Source organism: Gymnodraco acuticeps, unplaced genomic scaffold, assembly GCF_902827175.1.
Source record: "Gymnodraco acuticeps unplaced genomic scaffold, fGymAcu1.1, whole genome shotgun sequence".
NCBI lineage: Eukaryota > Metazoa > Chordata > Actinopteri > Perciformes > Bathydraconidae > Gymnodraco > Gymnodraco acuticeps.
The window spans coordinates 4,318,831-4,345,304 of record NW_022990135.1 but is presented as its reverse complement, the minus strand read 5'-3'; the positions used below and the strand labels follow the sequence as shown (position 1 = coordinate 4,345,304).

The window sequence follows — 26,474 nt, the reverse complement described above, 5'->3', positions numbered from 1 at the left end:
AGAAGAGGGAAAACCAGTTGTATTTCTTACATAGTGGAGGTTTATTTGTGGTCAAACTACATTAAATTATTTAATGCAGACGACTGCAGCTGATTCAGAACGCTGCTGCACGTGTCCTCACTAACACCAAAAGAGTGGATCACATCAGTCCGGTTCTGAAATCTATACATTGGCTTCCAGTCGGCCAAATAATTGATTTTAAAGTACTATTGCTAGTTTTTAAATCATTACATGGTTTAGGACCAAAGTATATTGTACATACATAATTACGAGCCATCAAGGTGCCTCAGGTCTTCTGGGATGGATCTGCTATCGGTTCCGAGAGTAACAACAAAACATGGAGAGGCAGCTGTTATGCCCCGACACTCTGGAACAAACTACCCAAATCACGTACGTCCGCAGAAACGCTTACTATTTTTAAATCGAGACTAAAAACATATCTTTTTGCCGCTGCTTTTAATTGAGATGTTCATATTCGAACTACAGTATGCCTTTTAAACATGTATTGTATACCTGTGGTGTTTATTTTTATTATTTTATTATCTTTGCTTTGTAATGCCTGATGTAAAATGCCATTATATAATGTGTATTTAATGTATGTATTCCTAAAAAGTATTTTACATTTGTTTTGTAAAGCACTTTGAATTGTCGCGTACAGAAAAGTGCTATATAAATAAACGTGCCTTGCCTTACTTAAAACTAGAGAGGTATACATGGTTCCTTCCAGTAAACCTGTCAGACTAATGTACTCTGGGAAATCTAAACTGGAACGACCCCTGAACACAGAAAAACATCAACGGCTATGACCTTAAAATCCAAGATGAATTCCAACAATTCAACAGGGTAAAAACTGTATTGTAAATGAGGTAACAAAGTTGCCTTCATTAAAAAGAATAACACAATTAAATTAATTTCATAGCTCAATTCGATAATAAATACTTTATTTCATGTTGTATTATAATCGTTAAATATGGCATGATTTAATAGTTTGTTTTATATGTTAAACCAATATGCGTACGTGTTTGTCGTTTCTTGTGCCTAGGAACTAATGTTTGTTCATGTACTGGTACTGCGTGTTTTGTTGGTACACTGGACTACTCAACGTCGTGTGGTCTTTATTTGAAGCTCTGCGACAAAGTTATACGGAAAAGATACTTTAAGATTAATCTCCTTTCACGACAAGCGGCCCACGAGGTATTTGTTTTATGTTTTCATGTTTCCCATTCTCATTCATTTATGTGTAGCACAATATGCTAATATGTTTGGCTACGTGTCATTCGTGTGTTGTAGTTCTCACGGCGTAACGGAAGAGGGGAGGCTACAAGATGAAAACTCCAAGAAATAAACGCCGGCCTGTGTCGTGAGGAGAGCTACATGTATTAATATACCGATTATAAGCACTTCTTTCTACGATCAGTGGAGCACTCCGTGTGCGATTTCTACCAGTGGACATGTTTAGACTTAAATAGAACTGTGACGTCCCAGCTCCGATTTCCAAGTACAAATTGAATGCACCATAAAACCTCAAAACATTACATTTTTGAAAAAGAAAGCCAAACAGTTTTTACTTTTTTGTTTTCACTTTTTATTTGAGGTGCAACTGTCTAGTGCAATTGTAACGTCACATTTGTGATGGGCTGAGGAACATGCACAAACATCCACATATTCGGCTAGGCATTTTTCTCATTATTGTGTTCAGCGCTCCAGTTGCACAACGAGCCACTCAAAACACTCGGCTGTACAAAAGACCAAAGAAAAAATAAACCATCCTAAAAAAAAATACAATATCACTTGTCTCCAAAACGATAAAGAGTCCAGATCATTAGAGCGATAAGCGTCGGCGAGGAGAGTTCACATACAGTACGAGGCTGTGTGTCACTGCAGAGACAGCATTTAGTGTCGAGGTTAAAGTCCTCGTGTTGCCACCCTGAGTAATGACATCACAGGTAGTTCAAAACCTGGCAAACCATAGATATATATATATTTACATATATATACACATGTTGAATAAAACAACTAAGAAAAGCTTGTATATATGTATCTATGGTTAGAAACCAGGCACTTGGCAGAGTTTAATTGGAAATGTTTACAGAGTTCATCGTCTAGAAACTGATTTGCCTCTCCTTTAATTACTTTAATATATCACAAGGACATTGAGAACAACAAAAACATAAAACAGACAAAAACTTCCCCTAGAAAAACGTTTGATTCCCTGCATAATGTTAACGCTCCATCCAAGAAAGAAAGAGTGCGCTGAGGGCGGGGCGAAGAAAACTAACTTCTCCACGTGAAACAATGAGGCGCAGCTTATATATATATATTTATTTCATAATTCGTTAGACCCCCCCCACATCTTCAGATAAAGAAAAGTTCACATTCCAGATGGTACGGATCTTTATAGTCCGTCTGAAAAAAGTTCATGGATTGCAGCACTGAGAAATGATGTGCTGATGGAGAGGGCTGGGTTGAGGGGGGGGTGAAGATGATGGCACACTTTTCACGAGCGAGGGATTCATGCTCCCTCCTGATTGGCCGAGCCCTGCGTTAGCTCCTTTCCTCCGCTGGAAAAACGGCGGTTACTTCCTGTCAGCTGTGCCATCACGGCGATGAAGACGATTGTCTGAATCAGGTCATAAAAGCGGTCACCGGTGCGGCTCTTTCGGTTAAATTAAATGTGCAACAAAAGAAAGTACGTGCCCCCCGGTGCGCGGCTGGAGACGGTGGCATAGTCGGTGTCGATGCTAAAGTCGCTTCACAGTATGGCGAGGCTCCTTCCTCCTCCTACAGCTCCTCTTCCTCCCCTCATCTCTGATCCTTTAGGGGCTCTGCATTGGTTCACCGTTACGCAGATGTGCCGGAGCTCTGTGTGGGGGGGAGGGGCTGGAGCGGGGTCCCGCCCGGGAGGGGCTGCCCGGGGCCGGTGGGGGAGCCGGTCTGGACCTGAGCCTGGAACTGGGCCATCTGCTCGGGGCTGGCCAGGTTCTTCAGCAGGTTGTTCTCTTGCTCCAGCTGCGTGTTGCGCTCGATCAGCTCCTTGATCTGCTCCTTCAGCACCTCCACCTCCTCGCGCACCGCGTACATCAGGTGGCTCTTCACCAGGTCCTGAGGGCGGAGAGGGGGGGGGGTTAGAGAGGATACATCACTTTCCCCTGTGAGGACACTATTTGTTCAAACCACATGTATGTTTCAGACTAGTCACACACAACACAAACAAAGTAACATGTCTGTACCTAATAGCATCTTTTCATTATATTAAGGTTTCTGAATAAAGCTTAAATGTCTGGTGTCACTTTACAACGTCAACACCCTTTAAAAAATGTTGGGGAATTATTCATTTTGTTGTTATATTGGTAATATAAATGTAATGCATGGCGCTGTTAGTTAGTAAAGGTGTGTGCCCCCCTTTGTGTAAAGGAAGAACTATTTTTTTTTACCTCAGTGAACATTTTGTTTTTAAAAAAAAGACTATACGCCAGCTAGTATGATGAAGCAGAATATTTGGTGGGACAGAAACGGGTTGTCAATCTTGAGCAAATAAATGTTGACTTCTGAAATTAACACTGGAGTTATTGGAAACGTTTGGATCACACAGTGCTATCAGCTCTCACTGGAATATATCACTACAAATAAGATTATACTAATATTAGTGCAGCCTAATCTTTACCTGCACAAATATCAGCTTCAAACTGAATGAATTTATTTTACGTCATGTATTTATTTGTATTTTTAAAGTCAAATCACTATAGAAATAAACTTTAATTCATTGAGGTTAGTCAGGGAAATACAAATATTTGGTTTCACAAATTAATATGTTTTTGTGCTGCAGTGGAAAGAAAGCAGTTTAAGTCTCATCTGCCTGTTGGGAATTCTGACTGGCATTTTATTTATTTATATGTTGTACTTTGAAGGCTAAATCAAATTCCTCAAATCAATTAATAGAGAAATAAACAGCAGATAAAAGGATGCAGCCCAATCACACATCCCATGATTCATTCGCACACTCTGGATGACTTCTTTTTATTAAATCTAATTTGGTACGCCTTGGTTTTTATTTAGACACGTAGTAACCACAATAGACTTCCTTCTAGCATAAAATAAATAATAAACTAATGACTCAAGAGCGTGCTGATGGGGAGGCAATGTGTGTCACAGCGTCACAAGCAAAGGCTATTTCCATCGCTTCAGTTTTGCACAGCACATGCCAGCTGTGTGTGAAGGATGGCAGGGAAATATGCATGAATGCCTTCAGGAAGAAAAAAAAGGTGTCTTTAAAAAAGGCTGTGTTATTCATTCCCATGATGCAGCTGGAGCAGTGTGCAGTAGGAGGATTTAACACTGTGGGCCCGCCCCCCTCCTCCCTGCCCGGTACGCAGCTTGAGAACAAAATGTTCTGCACCCGGGTGGGAGGAGCCAATCAACGGCAGAGTTATTTATACTGAGCCGCGGGGAGGCTGCTGCTTGCCTAGCAACACGGGACGGAGGGGGGGTGAGGGTCTAATGTGTGTTTATGCATGGGAGAGGGGATGGCGTGTGAACCCTAGCCTTCCCAAATCGAGGTGCCTGCAAGCCGGAGGTCATCGCTCTAAACCCGTGACAGAGCAGGAAACCCCCGCCCCCTCGAATGTATAGACCAGCAGGTGCATATATGCGGGGAAATGTGCCTTTTTTCACCAATATGGCGCTGGATTTGTATTAAAATGCACACAAAAGCACCTGCATGCATTCATTCTTATGCCAACCTGAGATTCGCTCTGTTGAATATCTTAAAGCGTTTAAACCCTTTCCAAACAAAAGCTGAAGGGGATTACGCTTACATAACGCTGCGTTAACACACATGTCAAAGCTATTTACCAACACTGTGAGCGTGATATAGGACAGGATTCTTACCATTGCTTGTTCAATCTTGTTGTCAATGGCCACCACACCTGCACCGGAAGAGCTAAAAGACAGAGAAAATAAGAGGTTTATTATCACAGCATATGAGATGATGCATTAGGAATACTGCAGGGTGGATGGGATGAATCAATGGGGTTTCTTCACAGACGTGACTGGCATTTGTTTTTTTTAAAGCTACGAAATCAGAAAGAAATAAAGACTTATGTAACATTATGATGCTGTCATGAGTAAATAAAACATCCACAGGAAATCTGCAACAAAGCAAATGGAGGTCGAGAAAGCAGGCATTGACTTTGATGGCGGAGAATCAATGAGGCGACATAACAAGCCATGAAGCCCCATTTTAAATCCGAATAAAACAGTAATATAATGCGCAGAAAGGCTTGTGACGTTACCTATTGTCATCCCGGATAGATGCACCCTCCTTCCCCAGCACAGAGGACAGAAACGATATCGAGAAATTCCTCAGTTGGCAAACGCTAAGATCCATCGCCACTGTGTAACATTGGGCATTCATGCTATCCAGCCCATTGAAACCCCCAAAGGCGATTCTTCGGCTGTACAAACTGGACACCCAGCGGTATAAAAGTAGAAAATAAAGCGCATTATTGAGAGCAGGATGTCTGGTCTGCTCTCCGGGCGACCGCAGAGCTCGCAGACGGGACGGGAACACAAAAGACTGAGCGGTGGGTTGCAGCTCCGCGCTGCCTCTCCGGGTAATGAATGCAGGACAACAGCGCGAGCGGCAACGTGATTGGTGGAGGCGGGAGCTCATTAACATAATGTATGCCGCAGCGGCGTCCCTGATTGGATGAGAGGTTCGCTCGTGGTAATAAATTATGCAACATCCCTCTACCTGCTGCTGTTCTCTATAAAAGCCCGCATCCACCCAAGGAATGAAAGAGGGGACTGCCTCGACTTATAAACGAACATTAAAACAGCCGGCATTTTGCTTTTAAACTTCCGTTTAGTGTTGAACTGCGATATAACTGCACTGTGTTTGTTTATGCTCAAATGTGTACTGCAGTTGATGGGGAAACTTTGTCTGATGCAATGTCTCCACCTATTGGTTATAACTCGTGCTTTGAAGGGTCACACACACAAACCACAAGTGGACCCTCACATACATTGAATCATTGTCATTTGAGACAATCAATAGGCCACAATGTGTGTTTGTGTGTAGCATAGGCTGACCTCTGTCCAGTTGGGGGGTAAATAAAGGTGTTAGAGAAGTAACACAAAAGAATGGGAGCTCCTTTGTCCTCTCCATCAGTTTGGATGTTTGAAATGGGAACACGGCACGCTGTTCTGTATTTGGCTGCATCACAAATTATTTACGAGTTCCCTTAAGGTTTTTATTGTCATTTCTGTGATGTGTGATAGAGCTGATACAGGGATTCAATCGACGGAACATTTTGATAATAAACGATTCGTCAAAGTCATTTATCAAGAAAAAAGGCCAATGTTTTCTTGTTTCAGCCAGCCGTATCTGAGGTTAGACATACATGTATGCATTTATTGTTTTGATATATTTTGCCTTTGGTATTGTTAGTCGGACAAGATATCAATATCAATTGATTACAAAAATTAACCATTAGTTGCAGCCTCAATGTTAAGCCTTGCATAGCTTAGATTAATGTAATACACCAATTAAGCTTATAACACAAAGGCAGCTTTTAAATGATTATTTTCAGATCATTATTTATCTTTAAGCACTAAACAATAATGTGATTTGTTGGTGTGTATGTGCACACTGATGTCGTCATCATATATAGTTTAGATAAGCACACGGAGAAAAGGAAGTACATTTAGAGTAAACTGTTGGATGTTCTGGACACATACGAGCAATAAAGCAATAAAGATTAAAGATCTTGATTGTACCTCAGGAGCTCCTTTAAGCACCTTGGCTGTTCTATCCGGCTCTGGTTGGAACATTTGTTGAATCAATTTCAGTAAGTGGAAGTGTGTCAACTTTGTAGTTTGGACATCAGAAACTGGAGGAGTACCCCGCTCATGTATTTAAAGGCTTGATTGAAACAAATGCTTGGAAGTACTTTAGTCAAGATAATAAACTTGAGAAATTGGGAGTTGGGTATAGATTTAATGTTTTGGCTTATTGTGTTTTGGAGACTGAAGTCTATGAGTGGCGTGATAACTGAGCAAAGGGAAGCAATAATGTGCTGAGTGGATCTATGGAGGAACTGGAACATGATGTTATCTCTGGCAGTTGAGATTGGAGGGAAAAGTTTAAGTAGTAAAAAAAAAAATGGACAGACAAGTTAAAGTCTTTGTCTGGAGCTCAATGCAGTGAGTGAACATCAGACTGCCACGCATTCACACTCACATGCACAACTTGCATGTGCAGAAGCAAGTACATTGTGTCCTCAAAACACACAGATTGCTTTAGGGCTGCTGAGCAGAGTATGTTCATGAGGTGATTATCTTTTTCGTTACATTTACTGCAACCCTGAAGTAGGATAGACATTATCCGGATGTCCCGTTGATCCCACGTGTGCTCATTGTCTGTAGGATCCTGCCACCATTTTAAGCGTTGTTTCTGTTCTCAGGAATTAACGTGACGCATGTTGAAAAGCAAGTATATCTTCGGCCAGTGTAAAAAATGTGAAGAATTGCAATGGACTTGGTTGTTAATGAGCTCAAATATGAACCATCTACGAGACTGCGGCATCATGTCCGACCCCCTGAAAGCCACCCATGCGCCACCTATCGCCTAAACCAAACTGAGTATTTCCAGTACTCGAGAATGCATCTGCCATTGTTAATATCCTGTTGTGTGCTACATGTGAGAAATGTTAACTTCTGACAATGTCCTGCACTGATTCTGGACATTGTCCGAAGTCCGGAAAGCTTCATTAGATATGAAAACAACAACAGGTGTGAACTTTCCTGGATAAATGCTTGGATAACTGCGGGCCTTACTCTAAAGGACGGCAAACATTCAATCAACTGAACGCAACCACAACGATCAGAAAACAACACAAAGCCCCTCCTTTAATCCCCAGGCAGCTGCAGTGGCGCTGACCCCCGCTCATCACCGCCGACCGCTAACAACGTGACAACACTACAGCCATGGTTACCTCTTCCGATGCTTCTCCAGCTCCCAGAAGAGCAGCTTCAGGGCGGCGGCGTCCATGCCCTGCGCTCCTCCTGCCCCGGCCAGCCCCTTCTCTCTCATTGATGCTCTCAGGCTAAACCACACTGTCCCGACCAAAGCCCAGGGCCCTCATTACGGCCCCAACGAAAACACCCTAAAACAAAACACCACCGTCCTCCTGACCTGCACCCTTTGCCCCAGATCCCTCAGATTCACATAGGGGAGCCTGACCAACAATGGAAGATGGGGATGGGAGAGTGTGTGTGCGTACAACGGGAGTGCAAGCCCTGCTGATCGCGAAGCCTAGAGCACAGATAGACTCTCAGACCATTGGGTGCATGGCGAGGGGAGATAGGAGGGCGGGTTGTGATGTCACTGCTTAAGGAGACTTGTCACCTCCCCTTCTGTTGTTACATAAACACTCGGAAGAGATTAGGGTGATCCGTCCAATAGGATGAGCTACTTTTGACCACACACCCACTTGATCCAACCTACAAGCCCCTCCATTCGGTCAGCAACCTCTCACGTGTTTCCTTTTTGATGACTGCAACATCTCCTCAGTTATGTTGCTGGAACAGAAGTAGTACCCTTTTTTTTTTTTTATAATTCTATCCACAGTATTTTTCCTTAAATCTCCTTACAAGACAAAATACATCTATCTTCGGCATCCCACACACTGTACCCCTCCTTAAGATATCTCAATGTGTACGTTGTACCATGCATGCATTCAGCCGCCTTGTCACTCCTCATCAGTGGACGCTCACTCTCTCTCTCAGCATGGGTCTCCACTGGAGCATGGCTCACGTGTACCTCCATGTTTGGCTGTCTCCCATGCATTGCAGTCTGAACAAAGACCATCACAACAAAGTGCCTTGAGAGATGAGATGGGAAAAAGAGCAGAAAAACTCATAAAGGGATGGGCGACCCTGAGCATAAATGATGCACAGTTATGGGGAACACAAAATGGCGGCGAGGGGCGTGCGGAGCGAGTTTGTTGGTGGGATTGAGCTCGATGCATGCAGTGAAATTATTAACCTCGTTAGGTGGGGGTCAAAACATCTTTTGTTCACTCTACTGTATGTGTCGCTAATCCCACAAACAGTCGAGGGTCATAAAACACGAGCATTGAGAGATTTTAAGAAGATAATTAAAAGTGATAGAACCTGATAAAAATGTCTCAACTTGTTTTTTGGTGACGTTCAACTCTTTTAAAACTACCATTATTAATTAGTGTCAATTACTAAGTTTGTTTATACATTGGAAACAAAGCTCATTAGATGCTGCTAATCTGTACATCGTGTACTCGCCATCTGTACATCGTGTACTTGCAGCTTTGGGGTCAGTGTACGCATGCCCGCTTGGAACAAAAGGCTCGGAGTTCTTCTGAGGCGAACACTCACTGATGTGGAGACCATTTCAGACTCTAAGCCAATCGCTGATATGGTGCAGCACCTTCGGCTCAGCCAATAGCGAGAGACCTTGACGTCAACAGACATCACAGATGGGTTTTCATTCATTCACGTCCATCTAATGCTTGCATGTCTGACATGTGTCAAGGCTTGACCCATATATTACCTAACCACTACGGTAAAGCTTACTGTATGCTACACGTGGGAGACGGATCAGGAGGAGTAGTGATAGCGTAAGACTTTAAGTCACTTTGATGCCAAATAAAAATGGTACTCTTCGGGCAGGCTGCTGTGTTGATGTTCTGCCAAGCTATTAGACTTTATTAGTTAGGCACACTGTGCCAAACTGCAGATAAAACCATTAACAGGCTTCCTTAGGCCTTTTGCAGAACAGTCACCCATCACAAAATGCTTTCTAATAGGACCCATTGACTGTGGACTTGAAACTGCACAATTATTATAGAAATAAAACTAATTCGACGCTTAAGACTGTATACAGAGGATGTCTAAAAGTAGACTGACTCAGTATTAACTAAGAATAATTGTCATGATTACAAAAAGATGTAGAACAGTCAAAGTGTAGTTAAATTGTGTTAAAAAGAAAATGTGCAGTACCCTAAATACAATTATAAAAAATATTTAAAATAAGGTTGATTAACTAATATAAAAACAAAATCAACACTATTGTGCATATGCGTGTTATAGCACTCTGAAAAGTGCTGTAAATGTCATGTATTATTTCATTTATATTCACTCTGACTGACAAAACATTTTTAGCAAATAAATGTATAAGATGTGTACAAAATAACTAATGTTAATCATAAAGATTATTAGCTAATCTGAATAGAATGTAGAGTCCATCTTTGCCACACCCTGTGGAGCTTACATAAGGCTGGATGACGTGTAGCCAGTGTGGCAGCAGACAATGTGGAGGAATACAAAGAGCAGATGGTGCTTGCATTGCGTATATATATATAATATAAAGTTTCATGGAAAAGCAAGGAGTGAACGGCATTTGAAGTGACACCTATCTTTAAATCCTGGTTGTTGTAGCCTCTCAGTTAAAGGCATGCTATAATTAGTAATGCTTGGACTTTTCTCTATATGACTGAAGGGGGAAACTCGGGCAATAGCGTTGATAGAAGCCATTGAAAAGTGGGGTAGCTAAACCGAGGAGGCTTGCGTGTAAATTCAGACATATCTTGAGGGTGTTAAGGACAATATGTTCATCATATAAAAACATATTTTGAAGTTTAACCAGCTATTAATAAGAGCAATACAAAGGAGAGAAGAAGCTCCAGTTGTGAGATGTCAAATCAATAGTGCTCACAGAGACCTAAAAGCCTTCTTGTGTATTTGCTGTACATACACAAGATTTCTGCCCCCCGCCCCCTCACCCTTTCTACCGCAACACTCCCTTTATCCACATTTTCACAGAAGCATCCAGCTGAGTGTAAGTAACACTTCCGACTAGCTTTATTGTGCAGATTGAGTTTGAATTGCTGCAGTGTGTGGATCCTGGAGAGGATCCAACTCCACCACACTGGAAATCATATGAAATGGGGAAGGGTTTTAATAACAGGCATTATAAAGCCATACAGGAAGTGACTGACTACAGCAGATGAAGTCAGACATTACATTTCGGCTTCCCTTTTTACATCCCTCCTCAAATAACGCTTCTCTCCTGTTATCCCTCTTCTTTTTTTTGTTTCCCATCAGTGTGTATGCCGCACTGTCATTGGCCCGCCTCCTTCCGCATCACTGGTACTCAAGCAGTCGGGAGACATGAGCTCATGCGTGTGTCCCGTTTGTGTGTGAGGCTATGTTTGCAAACTGGCGCGATCCGGTTTCGGATGCTTTTGAGCACTGGCATTTTACAAAGAGGAGAACCAAGGCCGACGGCAAGATCAACGCCACTGCGCGCGCACAAAACACACACACACTTCACACAAGCAGAAGAGTGTGTTCATTTAGAACTAAAAATAACAAAGGTCAAGAAATTAACTAGATTGGTTGAAACTTGAGGCAATCATTAAGGTTGCATGAAGCATACACTGGTAGCAATGGGAAAGAACCTTTGACTTGCAGCGTGGGAGAATCTACCTAGATCTTTGTTAAAACAGAGAAAACAAATATGCCCCAAACCTCAAGCAGCTCTCATGGCATCACAGAGCTCCAGGGCAGCGGCTCTGTGGAGCGGAAGAGAATGTGTCTCTGCCATGCACGCAACGCCTTACATAACCAGCCTCTGTGCCATACGGGAGACGAGAGAGAGAGGAGGCTCAGACGTCTCTAGTAGTCGTTAGGGCTGCGCGATATATTGTGTCGTGACGATAATCGCGATATGCATTCACATCGCAGGACGTGCACATTTGAATTATTTTTTTTATTTATTTATTGTTAGGACGTGCGATATTAAGTACGCAAATGAACTCAAACACGTCATGTTACAATTATTTTTGCTGCTTGCTACAAAAGGAAAACTCGCGCGGCTCTCATGTCGGGGGTACCTGAGTGAGTGACATGCCGGCTCTGCATGCACAGCAAACCACCAATCACAATCAAATCTCCAAATCAAAGGGACCCGGTGATTAAAGGTAGAAACACTGAATGAAGTCGTTTCCTGTGTTTCTCCAGTTCGGCGCTGCTAACCGAGCTAGCTCAGCTTGTTGCTCTGATAACTTAAGATCCAGACGTCCGTGACTAAAATCCTTCATCCGGTTAAATATAGTTAGAAAAATACCAATTGTATAGCATTAAAGTTCAAGAAAGGATGGTTTGCAGTTAAATAAAACGGTATTTTCATATCAGAATATATATCGCCTGGGGGGGGGAAATCGCAATGTCAGTTCTTTCTAATATCGTGCAGCCCTACTAGTCGTGCCTTGTTCCTGTGACGCATGAGATGTTAACTTTCCCCACCCTTACACATTCCTCTCCTACTACTATTAAAAGACATTTTTAGCAGAGCCAAAAAGAAACTAGAAAGGTATGCGAGATAAAAACAGCGATAAGATGTTAACAGGAGCGAGTATAATGCCTGCAATATCTCCCAAAGCCTGACGTGACTCTGGAGCGTTTGGACAGTCTACAAATATATTCAGTTCACGATCACACAAAGCATATAGGGCGCATAGAGAGCAAAGTCCACTGCTTAAAGAAGGACATACTGAGTACAAAACAATATGAGTAGAGTCAAATGTGTGGGAGCCAATAGAAGCTGGAGTGTTACACAGTGATGTCACAATGTTATGGAAGTAAACAAAGGACTAGAATAGAGGCGTTTCAGGCAGGGGTGAGTGTGTGAGAGAAACTCTGAACGCAGGGATTTTACGACTAAATCGACTTCTACATTTCTAGTGTCATGACATCCCTGAACTATATGCCACAACAAATGGCGACGAGGCTCCTCGTAACGTCTGGCTCTCTGACTATTTTCACACAGAGAGATCGGCAGCCCGAAACTCTCTCTTACCCGTGTTAAAATAAATATTATACACTCAAACATTACGCAACGTCACGACACAGTGGCAACATTAAAGCGTCACAGGGAGCCGTCACATGGCCCCGCACAGCGGTTCTGTTTTAGGGCTGTATGTAAACAGAGTCAGATGGCTCACTGTCGGAGCACCAACAGCCAGGATGTCTCTGCAGCGGTTGAGAAACTTTGCCCGAGGCTCTCTGCAGCGTGCAGGCTTCACACGGAGCCCTGCGTGTGTTTTCACAGTAGGAAGGGTCGAGGCTGTGACACAAAACAGTTAAAGACTGGCTTTACGCAGAAATATTATCGTGTCTCTCACTCTCTACCAGGAAGCGTCACTTTAAGGGGGATCAATGTTTCTCCTTGACAGGCAGAAGAGTCGTCACGTTACTGTTGACGAGTTTGACAGCTTTCCAAACTAAAATAAATGTGTTTTGACTGATAATGGAGGCTGTATGAGCATGATACTCTTATATATTACTCTTGCTCAGCTGGAGACTTTCAGGTGTCACCAAAGATCCAATCATAGGACTTGAAATATCACATTTCTCTCCTTTACTGTGTTTTCCTTTAGAAGTAACAATCATATAAGAGGGAAATGACAGAGAGAACACAGGTGTCCTAACCGCTATCATGGCACAGCCAGTTAAAACGAGTTTATACTGCCTGCCTCTGCCGCCGCTTCTCCCTCACTGTGCATGCCTGAAGGGGAAAGAGCAGCATTATAAAGCGCTTTACTGTAAACACCTAACATTCCACACATGTAGTCTACACGCAGTAAAACACCCTGACAGGCAAGCTCATGGACTCATATCAGATTCTCTCCTCAAGGATCTGCAGGAAGGCACAAGGCGAGCAAACGTGATCTAGCTGGGGGACTCAAACCTTACGGTGTTTGAACAAAACGTGCACATGTGATGCAACCATGAATAATACAGTCAGACTACTAACCTGCAGAAGACTGACAAGATCTTCAGGCTCCAATTTACTATCATTCTCGTGATGGATTCATCTGATTAACTGTTCTAAAGTTCATTGTACTATTTATTGAATTTGCTTTTACATATAGTGCTGCAACTAATGATTACATGTATCGATAAAGTACCAATGATCTTTCCGATCGATGGTTTGGTCTATTAACTGAAACTAAATACTGAAACATGTTCATTACAATGACTCAAAATGGAAGATGGTGTCTTTAAATGTCCAGAACCCCAAAAATTAAATGTTGATTTGATTTAAAATAGTGAAAAACAGGAAATATTCAAACAGGAAAAAATATATGATTATTATTTACGATTAATCGATTGTTATTATAAGTGTGGATTGTGTTTCCAGGTGACCTACTCATTGTTTAGCCGGTTAAAAAAGAATGAATGGTTAAGTCAATGATCAAAATAGTTTAAACATTTCCCTTTTTGCAACAAAAAACACTTTTCTGTTATCAATCAGCCTCATAATGGGTAGTACAAATATATTGCAATATAATGGAAACTATAGTGCCATAGGAATCCATGTAATAGCTAAATAACCATATTCATCAGATCATTGTCAAGATTGCCTTCTTATGGACTTATGACGGCATTAAACTAAATATGTTGCAGTAGAACAAATAAACGGACCTCTATGACAATGTTTCCCCCCATAGTCTGACTCATGGGAATCATCCTTCAAAATAAACACTCCTCCCGAGTTACAAACCCTGTCAAAGGAAATGTGATATCCCCACTGAGGCGCTCTGCAGCCAGTAACCGCACTGAGCCGAATCTTTACAGGCATTTCTGAGGAAAGCACAAGAAGAGAAGACACAGAATCACGTGGTGCAGGAAGGGCCTTTCCACATAGCTGCCAGGCACATTTTAGGTCAGTGAATCTCAAAGCACCATAGAGTTATATAAAGAACCAGGCCGGGAGCTTTCATGACGCAACGCCGCCACCTTGTGGGGGAACAGCAGAGTGAAGAAGAACATAGAGAAAGTATTTAATGTCACATCTTATTAACACACTCATCTACCCTCAGATGTATTGCTTTTGACATCCAGAGAATGACGCCCAAGAAATAAGAAGCGTATTGTCTTTGAATCTGTCGGCTGGATATATTCTGCACGCATGAGAGTTTCCATACGAGCACATGTGTTTCTTGTCTAGGTTAAACTACCTGGGGTTTACAGAGATGCGTCTCATGCGTAATAAACCCGCAGCACATGTGCCTGCAGAGACTCTTTAGGTCTGGATGTCACAGCGTTCAGAAATCAAAGCGACTAGTTCAACCTGCATCATTTCATAAAGCTCACGAAGTGAATTCTGTAAAGCTTTTCCTGCTAACTGAATATACAGGATGAGGAGAAGTGACTTTAAGATGACGTGTCTCGTATAAACAGATTTAAAACCACTGTGCTTCACAGATATGTTTGTTGTTAGGCATTACTCACTTTGTTTATGTTGTAAATAGAAAGGTTACGTTCTTGATCTTAACACTCAGTAAAAAGAAGTCTTCTCTTACATCATAACGTGAGCTTTAGTTTGGGCAGTAGCTCCAAACACCAATCAGCCGTCGGGGGCTCCCTCCAACAAGTAAACAGCTCAGAGTTAGTTCTCCAGTTAACTGAAACAGACGGTATAACTTCAGACCAACATTAAACACATCAGGAATGGTTTAAAGGAGCAATATCTAACATTTTAGCTTCAACTTATAAAGTAAAGGACTTTCTACAAAGTACAGGCGGTAGACTATTGACACCATTGGGGTATCGATTGGTTCCCAAGAAAATGATGTCAGCTTTCAAGCCCCAAACTCCCTCATCATCAAAGGCTTGCAGAGAGCTTTCAGTAAAGTGGAACTCAATTGTTTAACTCAACTAAAGCTAGCTAAAAACTAGGGCTGCACGATTTGGGGAAATAATTGAATGATTTTCAGATATTGCGATATTTGTTTTGAAGCGACCCAACAGGAGTTTATTGTAAAAAGCGGCCATATCTCCGGCTAGGAAGGTCGTATCAACGTGCTCCCGTCTCTAGCACCCCGAGCTACGAGTGAAAGAACTAAACTTACATGAAACTTCCGTTGGGTTGCTTTAAAGTCAAGCTTCAGTTAAAGATTCACCCTGTAATGGAAACATGTGATGGAGCATTGCTGACCTGACTCAGAAAGCATCTAGGAAAGCTCCATTGGAAGCCATTTGGAAAGGGCAGGCACTTTCAAAAGCACTTGACAGGTGATTGGATCAATCTGTCTATCACTCTCTATCATGGGCCACTTCTGATTGGTTAACAATGGCTGGTACATGTGGAGCACAGCACTTCTGATTGGTGTGGATGACTGACACAAGAAGAACAAACAAAAACAAAAATCGCAGGCTTTGCGATTTGATAATTGCATCATTTCAAATCGCGATTTCAATTTCAAATCGATGAATCGTTCAGTCCTACTAAAAACTCAACAAAATAGCATTCAACTCGACTGAATTGCTAACAACTCAACTAAAGCTAGCAAACAATTCAACCAAATAGATAAAAGCTCAACAACAAAGCTGGAAGTAAAGTAACTATCTCCAAGTTGCTCAAACTTAAGAAGCGAAACTGTGGAAACCCTACCTTGAAAAACATCGTCTTGACTAAGCTAATATACAAAAGCTACTTCCTTATTAATACCACAACGGTTTCATTCTGCCTTTACCCTAGCACATCAGGGTTTGGAGTGCTTTGTGATTCATAGTGCCGACGATACTGTTGCTTAGTCTTCTTGTTCATTTCAAATGAAGGGACTTAAAAGTGTAATCGACATCAGATTTGGAATCAGATTTTGGAAACATATGCAGTATGCCTCATGTTCTGAGGATAATGGAAAGCAATGGTTGTCTTAGCAACCGGCTAGTGGGCGAAATTGGAAAACGTTATAAGTTTTCACATCAGTGGTATGAGAAAGGGAAAGCCAGCATCGGCACAACAAAAAGGATTCTCGACTCTCCTTCGCCTCCTACTTCGGCTCGCCAGCTGACAGTCAAATAGGTTTTTACAGCTCTATGATTATCACCTTCCTGCAAACTCGTTGCCCGTTGACCCCTGCTGCACATGTTTAGGCTACTTCATTTGGCAGCACTATAAAACGCTAAAGAGAACAAAACAACGAGAAAGCCGCTCGCATAAAAGTGCAGAGAAACGCTATGTGCGAGTTTTACGAGAAGAATAATCAATAAAGATTGCAACTCTAATTTGAATGACTCCCTACAGATAAATACACGTAATAAAACCCAATGTTCTATGACATTTACTTGGCCGGAGAATACACATTATGGTGGTTTTCACAAACAACTTTACCAATGGGATAAATGTGTTGACTTCAACAGAACATCTGGCATGGTAATTTATTACAAAAATAATGTATATAGTGGTTTTGCTCGAAGAAAGACACTGATTGTGTTTACATGTGTCACTATTACTGCGTCAAAACAACTTGCAGTATTTTGTATTAGCTCTATCGCTTTTTAAAAAGGGACTATTTTTTGTACAGTGCATGGTGTTTACGAGTCCACTGTAACCAATACAACAAATGCATTCTCTGCACCCTGTGAGGAAAGTTGTTTTTCTTTGTAGTTGTTGAAAGAGTTGTGATTAAAAACACACACAACAGGTTTATCATAAAGTCAAGGTGTGTGTGTGTGAAAGTCACGAGTGCTTCTCCTCTACTGTGAAGCGCTGATGGCAGCGATCCAAAAGTCAAATGATTTGGGCATCGGCCTGCAGGCTGAAATTCCACCTGCGGAGAGGCACGAGGCTTGATAAGAGTTCTGATTAATAACACTGCTCTTACACAACTTCCCCTGACAGATATAGGAACTGGCAGGTAAAAACACACCCTCCCTGTTTGACAACATGACACTATTCATATACACAGCTGTGCTAGCTCAGGCGTTGTCAAAGTCATGAGAGCTGCAACGTGATGCGTTTGAGAGCCAAGCTGCAATTGGAAAACAAGAAACTGCGACAGAGCTGATGTGTGCCTTTGATGCTACAAACACCCTGGACAACTACTTGGTGTTGTTTAAGGCACTTAGGGACGGGGGGGGGGGGGGAAGTGATTTGTTGCAAACATTTAGAGCCCAGTCCCTGTCTTCCTACCAGAGTAGCATGGATTAAATGTCTTGTTTAAAGTTGACTTGAATTATAAAAAAACTGTTTTAGAAATCAATGAGTCATTTAGGTCAAGCTAAAAGTAGTGTCAGCTTCTCAAATGTCTCATATTGTCAGCTTTTGGGGTTTAAATGATAAACCTAACTGTATGCATCGTATCCAGGTTTTGAGGGTTAACCGAAGATGAAAAAGCGCTACGTGTGAAAAAGGTTTTTACATTCTGAATAAAGTCAGACTTGATGCTATGTGTAGAAAATGTCACTAGTGATACAGGTGTCATTCTTTAAATAGTGAGACTATACCTAAGAGTACCGACTGCTCCCGTTCATTTGTCAGTAGAAAGTATTGCTCTAAAGGCCGCATGGTGAGAATACAAACCTGTAAACTTCACTATGGCTGGATGCAATTAACCAGGAGAAAACACTGGAATGTATGCAAGGGGAAGCAGTGGAACAGACTTAAAAGAAAGGGGGTAGAGGAGACGCGGGAAAAGAAAAAGAGGGTGACAAAGGGGGAATAGGAGCCAGATTGCAGAATGACCGTGACAGCATGTCAAATACACGTGCCGTCATGATGGGGTGCCATGATGGCTGACAAAAGCCTCCACACTGAGCACAGTCCGGCTCAGTCTGCAGCTGAACATGACTATGACTATGTCAACATTAAACCAGCAGCCTCTGGAGCTCGGACACCGTCTGAACAGCTGAAGACACAGCTCTCCGGGGACCTGCTGTGCTGATAATTCAATTAGACCAATGTTTACTGGTTCGCTCAGCAACTGTTGTTTTAATCATGGAACTATGGCGTTACTTTTCTCCAACTTTTTGGACGGTTTGAATTTCTCTCAAGCTGCTTAACACACAACATTCTCCAGAATATTTGTGCAGTTGTTGGGTGAGGCTGACAGTCAAACTCCCTCCATACCCTACCGCCTTGTTAGTGTACTCACAACATGAAACTCCTGCTAAACCAGAAGAGCACAGCGCCAACACTAGAATGCTGCCTGAACTGCTCCATTCCTCTAAAGAGAGTTTATCAAATGTATCTAACAAATCGCAGAAAGAAGAACACTGCATCTTCAAAATGGGGCACGGATGTCTTTTCAGAACAACATTTTTAGTAACCACCGGCAACTGCTATAGCCACTTTTGAGCAGAAACAGGGGCAAAGGGTTGAGTAATTGTACACATAAATAAACCATGGCACAGCTCCCTTAGGGTGGTACACAAATCAACAGATCCAGCTTCTAATAAAAGACTGAACTGGGGGAGAGGCGCAAATACCGACAAGAAGGATAGTGTGAGGAGAAAAGCAGCCTCACTGTCACACAGAGTCCTGAGCTAATGGAGGTGGGTGTGTGGTGGCAGAGGGGTCGAGCAGGACAAACAGCTGCTGAGTCACCATGCTCTGTGACTCAGCGAGTCCAGCCACTGATATTTTCACAACAACAAGTCAATTGAGCTGTTAATCAAGCGCCTTTTTCTGCAGAATGACATAATGAACACAGGGGCGGAGATAAAGCTCGGAAGAAAAGCAGTTCCGGGATGCAGATAGAAGCACGGCTGCAGCTTGTGATTATTTTCAGATTCTGTGCATTCCTGATAAATCAATTGGCCAATAAAACGTCAAATGACTGCGACAAATGCCCATCCCAGGTTCCCTAATTCCAAAATGGCTGTCTTTTAATGTATTTCTTATTAGATGTTCAGTAAAATACGATAATAAAGTGGAAAGTCTCCATATACGGAGAACAGCATTTTCTGCTATTCTTCCATGGAAAATTACTTTAACTATTAATAGATTATTATAATAGTTGTTGTTGATCGACTATCTTTGCAGCTCTAGTTGAAAGCAGAGAAGAACTGTTAAAAAGGGTGAAAACTAAAACCGACATCGATAACCTGACTTCACTCACATTGTCTAACGATATGATGAGTACATCAAATATATTTCACTGCATGTTGAGCCAAATGGCATTAGGGAAGAAATGGCACAATGCAAAGCAGCTTGAACTTGTATGTTAGCCTAGAAACGTATTGAACATTTTCGCATGCACAGGCTTGTGTCCTCACCTGTCCTCCTCTCCTTCAGCATGGTGGGTCCTGAGGCCTGCAGCAGCCACCATGAAGGCGCTTGCCTCCGCAGACATCCCCATGTGAGCCAGCGATCCTGCAGCACCTCCGGCCTCTGCAGCCCCGTCTCCACCTGCTGCCATCCCGAACCGGGGCAGACCCAGCAGGCCTTGGTGCTGGAGCAAGATCCTCTGGGCGTCCTCCAGCTGCGATGTTCTAAAGGAGCCCCCTCCTCCGGGGCCCTGGGTGAGGGTGGCTCCCAGGGTGAGGAGAGGCTGCAGGTCAGCTTGCAGGGCAGTCAAAGGCATGTAGTGGGTCCTGTGGCTGGGTGCTACTGGGATTGTAGCAGTAGGGGGCTGTGTCAGGTGAGTGGGGAGGGTGTGTGGCTGTCCTGTATAAGGTGCCTGGGTAGGTGGGGCTACCTGACCATGATGGGACAGCTGCTGGAATATATTGATTGGGGGCTGTGGAAGTGGGTTGCTGGAGATTCCCGCTGCACCGTGTGGTGGAAGAGGCTGGACCTGGGTCTGGAAGGGTGCAGTGGGCTGGATAAAGTCTGGCTGACGCACACTTCCTGGAGCATGGAACTGGGGTGCAGGGTAACCTCCCTGGGGTGGAGCCTGGTGGGGGTCCACAGTGTAGGGCAGCTGCTGGGGTATCACAGAGGGCGGCTGATTTACACCAGCCTGTGGTGTTGCTGTAGGGAGAGTGACAGGAGCTTGCTGCATGTGGGACCCAGCAACAATCTCCTGGGGTGAAACATAGGTCAGAGGAGTGGTTTGGGCCTGGGGCGGGCTCTGCACCGCTTGTGGGCTGGTGAAGTCCTGGCTCGGGGTCTGATAGGGCTGAAGAGTGTGAGGCGGCTGTACAGCAGGTACACCCTGATTTATCCCGGCATTACCTGCCTCAGTCTCTACAGCAACCTCTACACCTTTTGGTGCCTCAGATGCAGCTACAGGATGGACCTCCTTCTCATAATACTCTGTACACATCCATCTTCCTTTGCGGAATGGCTCAGAGTTAGTGTCTAGTTTGACCACCCTAAAACGAGAGCCGGTGGCCGTTTGAGTTTGGGTGTGCTGGGTTTGAGTGTTGGGGGCAGCAGATGGGGCTCCAGCAGAAGCTGCTTGCCCATTCACATTAGTGTTGTCATAACCTGCAGGCCCAGACACAGGTACTGCAGCAGCAGTGCCAGCTGACACATTCGAAATGCTCACACTGCCTTGCAGATGCGGATCAGCGGCTGTCCCAGCAACAAAAGGGGCTGCGGGCTGAGTCGTCCCACCTGCAAGTTTACTGTTATCCAACATGGGTAGCCTCTGCGTCTGGTTGGGCCCAACTCTGGAAGCCATAGCAGGGCTGGAGCTAGCCAAGGGAGCAATGGGAAGGCCTGGCAATGGGGGCTCACTTCCTTCCAAGCTGTCAGATTGCTGATGGTTGGGCTGCTGAGGGTAAAAATGATGGTGCATGGTACCATTTACCATCGAGGTGTGCTGCTGAGACCCCTGAGGGACGGAATGAGGGTGAAGAGGCTCGTTGGGTGACACGATTCCAGGTGTGTCAACCCCATGGAGACTGTTGAGTGTGTCATCAGAGGAGCTTCTCTCCGGGACACCTGTATCCGTGGCCCTGGACACGGAAACATCCAGCATATCAGAGGAGGAGAGGTCTTCAGTGTGTGACTCATCCATGTCATCATAGCTCTCCGTATCATCTGCCAAACTGTTGTTGCCGCTCACGTTGATCTGCGCTGAGGTGACACTTGTGATCTGGAAGCCACTCTTCTTCTTCACCTGAGCTCCGGATGCTTGGGACTGGGGCTGGTGGTGGAGTCCGGGAGAATTGGATCCAGCCTGGGGGGGATTGTCGTCGACCGTGTTGGAGCCACTGCTACCGGCTGCGGGGGAGCCAGGCGCACCGCTGCTACCCCTCCTGTAGTGGAAACCCGCCTTCCTGCTCGCGGTCCCAGGTGAGTCTGCAGAGAAGTCCTGGTGGTGCATCTTTACCGTCAATGAGCGACTAAAGGCTGGCTGGCGGCTGTTGGTGCTACCTGCTAGCTAAAGCAGATGCTAGCTAGCTGGGTCAGCTGCAGTACCGCGATACTAACGAGCCATAAGTGAGAAGTCAGATGATTTATGTCCTTTAAAGATCGAGCTAGATGTTCAAGGATGTAGTTACACTGAAATACTAGCTTATAAGCGGCGATACACTTACTAAATAACGTATTAATCCAACTTCAGTAGGATAAAAACACAGCTAATTAAATAAACAAAGAATGTTAAATGCAGCTAGCCGCTGGTTAGCTTGGAGCTATGTTGGGTCGCCAGTAGCGATTAGCCACACTCTTCCATAACTTGGTTTCTCCTCAATACTTATCAGGACTATTCTGCTGTAGTTAGTGTCACACAAAAGCACACATAAATAAGTGTAGCTCAGAATAGTTTAGCTTTACTTCACAGTGAATGTGAAAGCTTCTGAGCTGCCCGTGTATGTCGCAGGAAATCAGACGTCGCACAAATTCCTCCCCTGTACGTTGAGTCTCCTTTTTTTACGAAGCAAAAAATATCCTAGCGAAGAATTGACTCCTTGTGTTGTCATTAGACAAGGGTGTCTAAATAGTATCCGTCTTTGTAGTGGTAAAAAGTGCACGCTAAGTCCATCTCGGTGTGTCTCACTGAGTCCGTGTTTGCTGTATCATTGCCGGTGAGCAGCTAACGGGCTGTCAGTCTCAGAGGAGGGAGGAGGAATGCAAACACTGCGACTGCGCATGCTCTTGTCTGCCCATTTCTTTAGACCTTTGCAACGTTCAACGCTCCACTGTTAAAACGAAATGTACATAGCCTACACAGGTATTCAAGTAGAGCTAGTACATCGTGTCGTTTTCCTTAAAAAAACATATCTAATCTAATTTGAACCCATCCTCTTTATCCAAACCATTTTACTATTATAAAGTGGGCATTTTCGAAATAATGTATCAATTGTCCTAAAAGTCCATGATCAGAATGTCCGTTTTACAATATTTACACAGCGATGAAGGCAGCACTGGCCTCTGGGTTGTGTTGATTTATTTTTCTTGGACCCCACTGTTTGGGAAGTGCTACTATATATAAACTAAACCGTTATGAATAATATCTTTGAAGCTGCTTTAATCAACAATATTTCCCTTATTTATTTGCTAGCTACTGGTGAATACCACAGATGTTAAAACATAACGAACATTCAGATGTTCAACAACATGTGCAATATAACTTCTCAATACTATGTGGATTATCACTTTTAATGGCAATTTTCTTCAATAATGTATTTAGTTTTGTAAGCTTTTTTACAGTTAACTGTTAAACTAAATGTGTCATACAAAATCTACTTTTTATACACTTTATATGTAATACTCAATTGTTTTTCTATTCATTGTAATTGTATAGCAATTTCTGTGACAAGGATTTCCTTCAGCATTAAAAAAACCGAATTACTTTCTTCTTATTTTCTACACATGAATTATAAACAAAATTCCCTTAACAAATACAGCCTATTGCATTTAAGAAGCTTTTAAGCCTTCTGTATTCATATATCCTTTAGAATGAAAGGGTAAGAAACATGCAACAAGTCTTGACATGAAGATGAAGTAGAATAATCTGGACCCTGAGTCTGTAATAAAGTGTTCATTCATTCATTCAATCTCCTCATATAGGACCAGCTTTACTTGACGTTTATATAATCCCCCTATGGATCTCATGCATCAGAAACCACTCCAACCTGTATATGTTTGTTGTGCCTGCCTTCTGGCAACAGATTCTCTTGTTAAACATGACAGCATTCAAAGAATTGAGACACGCCTCACTTCCGACATGTCAGCATCATATTCATAAACACATCACATGCACCTGTAAGGGGGGGGGGTGTCTGATTCCAAAGGTTGCATAATGTTGAAACCGCAGAAGGTAAACAGAGAAAGTAAAGCCATGCTTTCAACTGGAACCGGAACGTCAAGACTGATTCTAGACAGCCCGACCTCTACGGAGTTTAGATAGTGTTGAGCCAAATGTACAAACATTTCAATTCATTCCAATGTATAAAAGGCTTATAAACACTGAAAAGTATCCTCTTGATCATTGGATATTATGCATTCATGCTAAAAATAACCAATAACAGCAAACAAGTACAAGCGAACTTATTATACATATGAAATGTCATCATAAACCATTTCTCTGCACTGGTGGCGGTTAACCTGTATCATTTCTAAATAAAAACAGGGTGTGAAAGAAAGACCCGCATCTCCTTAAATATAAGGTCATTTATTCAGACAAATTATCCATTTGATCCATTCAGTTGTTTCGAAGTACGGTTATATGATCATTTCTGCACAATATAATCTACATGAAGAGAAACACTTTAACGAGTGTGATCCTCCGGTTCATGTCTCAGTTGTGACGTTATTGACATTTAATCTGAAAAACGTCAAAGCCATGAGCGTGAGGCCTTATTATGGCAACAGAGACATGACATAGACCCGCACTGAAGTGACCAGTCAAAGGAAAACATATAAACACTTCTGTGAATAGTACAAATGCAAAATTGAGTCAATAAACTAAAATATTACATTTCACTCAAAATTGTCTTCAGGCAATAGAGAGAAAAACTGTATAAACGTATCTGCACAAATCGTTATCAAAAAGAGAAAAACCAAATCACCACCAGATGGCGATCACAGTCCTCCAGTATATGGAAACAGGAAATCCAGAGAAAATTAGGGAAATGAATTATTAGGGAAATAAATGTAAACATAAATACATTAACCATGAAAATAATTATATATGAATACAAATAAATACAAAAATGTACCTGCACATGTATTTAATAATTGAGGCTTTTATTTCTGAATATCTCTCTTATTTATTTGTTAGGTTATGAGTCAATATGGCCGAATTTTGTTCTCCATACACCTAAATACCAGCATACTAAAAATAACTAACTAAATAGTACATTTTAGAAGACATATTGTCATCTACGTATTACATAATCATATTGACACTGACTCAACTAAAAGCTAATGTACCGAAGAAATATCTTTCAAACGATGTTTAAAGCGAAAACGGAAGTTTACAGACAGGAACCCTCTTGCTCTGGTTTAGCTAGCTTTTTTAATATACGTGAGTCGTATTTAAGGTTGCACAGATGTCTGATAAAACTATGAAACGTCCAAGAGTTGGGGTCGGGGTTCTGCTAACAGACTCAGCCCACCCCGGGTGTGTTCTCCTGGGGAAACGGAGAAGTGCAATGGGCCAAGGGAAGTATCAGCTCCCCGGCGGCCACTTGGAGTTTGGGTAGGTAACATAAGCAGCTAGTTAGCAAGCTCCACACACAACAAATAAACCCCATTACAATGAAATAAAAACGTCTTTGCAAGTTTGTATAGAGCCGAATTATCCCAAAGTGTTCAGCATATATGAAAACATCTTTTAAATGTGCATTATTATACTTGCCTGCCAAATAGGTGTGCACAAATACAAATGTGTAATTTTTAAATGCACCTTGGTGTTCAGGAGTGTGTTTTTAAGAACCTTGTTTCTTAGACATTCAGTCATGTCAAAAAAGGTCCTGCAAGTGGATGCAGTCGTCAGTATAATAACTGTTTATCATGCATATGATGACTTTAATTGGATGTGACACTCATGTCTATGTCATTGAAAGAGAGACGTGGGAGGAGTGTGCTCACAGAGAGGTGTTGGAGGAAGCAGGGGTGTGTTTGGTGAACGTCTGCTATGCCTCTGTGGTGAACTCCATCAAACTGGAGGAGCAGTACCACTACGTCACCATCATCATGCAAGGAGAACTGGACAGGAAGCAGCCAGGAGAGCCAGAGAACCTGGAGCCAGAGAAAAATGAGGGTATGTGAAGCCGAATGGATGTTTTTACAAGATTTAGATGGAAAAGTTTCCTACTTACCCGACATATGCTTTGTTCTCTGCCTGACAGGTTGGACCTGGACTCCATGGGACCAGTTTCCTCCAGAGGAGCTGCTCTTCTTGCCGTTAGCCAACCTGAGACAACAAGGCTTCCAGCCGTTCAGGAACATAATAACCTCCAGCATTGAAACTCAGCTTTAAATGTTTGCATTGGGAAACTTCCAAAGCAAAAATACCTCTTCAAAACTCAATCTCTTGGTTTACAACGGTGGATGGATAACATGTAGTTTCTAAAACATAAAACACAATTTAGAGTGGCACAAGGACTTGAAATGTTTTGAACACACAACACAAGACACGTTTAAAAGTTTTTATTATTTTGTATTGCTTTTTGGCGCCAGATGTTATTTATATGTCGACATCGTCATATTCAATTAAATTAAAAAAAGATTTGTGGATATACTAATG

General features: G+C 42.7%; 2 protein-coding genes across 4 annotated transcripts; one reads left to right on the top strand and one right to left on the bottom strand.

The window, feature by feature from the left end:
- Positions 1-1,568: 1,568 nt before the first annotated feature.
- Positions 1,569-22,831, bottom strand: zgc:65895 (uncharacterized protein LOC393546 homolog). Of its 3 annotated transcripts, XM_034216822.1 has the most exons (4): positions 20,104-22,831; positions 8,728-8,882; positions 4,888-4,939; positions 1,569-3,102 (listed from the first exon to the last, which is right to left on the bottom strand). In XM_034216822.1, the coding sequence occupies exons 1-4, from the start codon at positions 22,101-22,103 to the stop codon at positions 3,093-3,095; spliced, it is 2,217 nt and encodes a 738-aa protein (XP_034072713.1). In that variant the 5' UTR covers positions 22,104-22,831; the 3' UTR covers positions 1,569-3,092. The 3 variants fall into 3 exon arrangements, with proteins under 3 accessions (XP_034072713.1, XP_034072712.1, XP_034072714.1); XM_034216821.1 differs by lacking the exon at positions 8,728-8,882; XM_034216823.1 differs by lacking the exons at positions 8,728-8,882; positions 20,104-22,831 and adding an exon at positions 5,292-5,632.
- Positions 22,832-24,066: 1,235 nt separating this feature from the next.
- nudt15 (nudix (nucleoside diphosphate linked moiety X)-type motif 15) lies at positions 24,067-26,468 on the top strand. The gene is made up of 3 exons (XM_034216820.1): positions 24,067-25,424; positions 25,792-25,988; positions 26,077-26,468. The coding sequence occupies exons 1-3, from the start codon at positions 25,276-25,278 to the stop codon at positions 26,205-26,207; spliced, it is 477 nt and encodes a 158-aa protein (XP_034072711.1). The 5' UTR covers positions 24,067-25,275; the 3' UTR covers positions 26,208-26,468.
- Positions 26,469-26,474: the final 6 nt, after the last annotated feature.

Coding starts and splice junctions, on each gene's coding strand:
- zgc:65895 (XM_034216821.1), bottom strand. CDS start 22,103: ATGCACCACCAGGACTTCTCTGCAGACTCACCTGGGACCGCGAGCAGG. Junction 4,940..20,103: donor GCTGAAGGAGAGGAGGACAG/GTGAGGACACAA, acceptor TCTGTCTTTTAG/CTCTTCCGGTGCAGGTGTGG. Junction 3,103..4,887: donor ACAAGATTGAACAAGCAATG/GTAAGAATCCTG, acceptor CTCCGCCCTCAG/GACCTGGTGAAGAGCCACCT.
- nudt15 (XM_034216820.1), top strand. CDS start 25,276: ATGTCTGATAAAACTATGAAACGTCCAAGAGTTGGGGTCGGGGTTCTG. Junction 25,425..25,791: donor GGCGGCCACTTGGAGTTTGG/GTAGGTAACATA, acceptor TGTCATTGAAAG/AGAGACGTGGGAGGAGTGTG. Junction 25,989..26,076: donor GGAGCCAGAGAAAAATGAGG/GTATGTGAAGCC, acceptor TCTGCCTGACAG/GTTGGACCTGGACTCCATGG.